The sequence below is a fragment of the Buceros rhinoceros genome, unplaced genomic scaffold, assembly GCF_000710305.1.
Source record: "Buceros rhinoceros silvestris isolate BGI_N320 unplaced genomic scaffold, ASM71030v1 scaffold17557, whole genome shotgun sequence".
Classification (NCBI taxonomy): Eukaryota; Metazoa; Chordata; class Aves; order Bucerotiformes; family Bucerotidae; genus Buceros; species Buceros rhinoceros.
In genome coordinates this window covers 625-1,595 of record NW_010422933.1, presented here as the reverse complement: position 1 = coordinate 1,595, position 971 = coordinate 625, and the positions used below count along the sequence as shown (strand labels likewise).

The window sequence follows — 971 nt, the reverse complement described above, 5'->3', positions numbered from 1 at the left end:
GGCAAAATTAGAGGTGGGAGATGATAATTATAGCATTATTATTATATAAATTATAGCATCACGTTCAAATCCATCCTGCCAGAATTACAGGAATGCATCCATCGCGTGACCCTGGGTTTGTACCTAATGTCCCCAAGTCCTTCTTTTCTTTGGAATTCATCTGCACTCTCTGACTGATGCCAATAACGGGCTGCACAGCGGCTGCCTCACTCCGAGAGGGCAAGGTATCAGCTGGCTCAAACACCTGGTCGACCTTCTGAGAAGTGCCAGCTTCTGCTGTAGGGACTGGGGCTGTGGCAGCTGTAGCATCTGTTGAGAAGAAGAGACATACAAAATACCAAGCATGGATGAGTGCTTCAACAAGTTCCTTCTTAGCGGTACAGATCTATGCTGGTATCACTGAACTGCCTTCGAAGTACATCACAAACTCTTGCACCCTCTTAAGTTGTTGCCAGAACTCCCACCAAGGCAGTCAAGAATTGTACTTCTCCCTGCACTTCCCTTTGATGTGAATCTATTTCAGTAAGAGCACAGGACACCACCACAGGTAAGAGAGAAGTCAGACAGCAGAATGAAACCCAGGTTCAGGGTCCGAGTCCAGGGGATGCACAGTGACTTCATTTAGTGTGTAGATCGATACTGCAGTTTCAGTTGTGCTGAACAGACACGAACAAGATTATGAGAATCTCCATCCCAAATGTCCCAGGAGCCTCTTTATCTCTCTTCTGCCTTAATCTTCCTGACATGGGAAGGTTTGATGGAAGGAGACTCCAGCTGGTGTGAAAACCTGGGGACCTCCTTCTTACCCAGCCACCCTTTGCAGCCACGTAGGTGACTCCTCGATCATAAGGGACAGGCTAAGTCAGAGCAACACTTCAGGCAGGACAGCCACTGACTAGTGTAAGTACAGCAAGTTCCTCCTCAGCCAGAGCCCAAACAAAGGCGCATGAGGATGGAGGCTCAAAGCTCAG

General features: G+C 48.1%; 1 protein-coding gene across 1 annotated transcript in view; it reads right to left on the bottom strand.

Annotated features, from left to right (window-relative positions):
- Positions 1-309, bottom strand: part of PIK3IP1 (phosphoinositide-3-kinase interacting protein 1) — a gene marked incomplete at its 5' end in the record, with an annotated part of 2,752 nt that extends 2,443 nt beyond the window's left edge. The window contains one exon of the mRNA XM_010140251.1: positions 124-309. Within this exon, the coding sequence (XP_010138553.1) occupies positions 124-309 (186 nt within the window). The remainder of the gene's footprint in view (positions 1-123) is intronic.
- Positions 310-971: the final 662 nt, after the last annotated feature.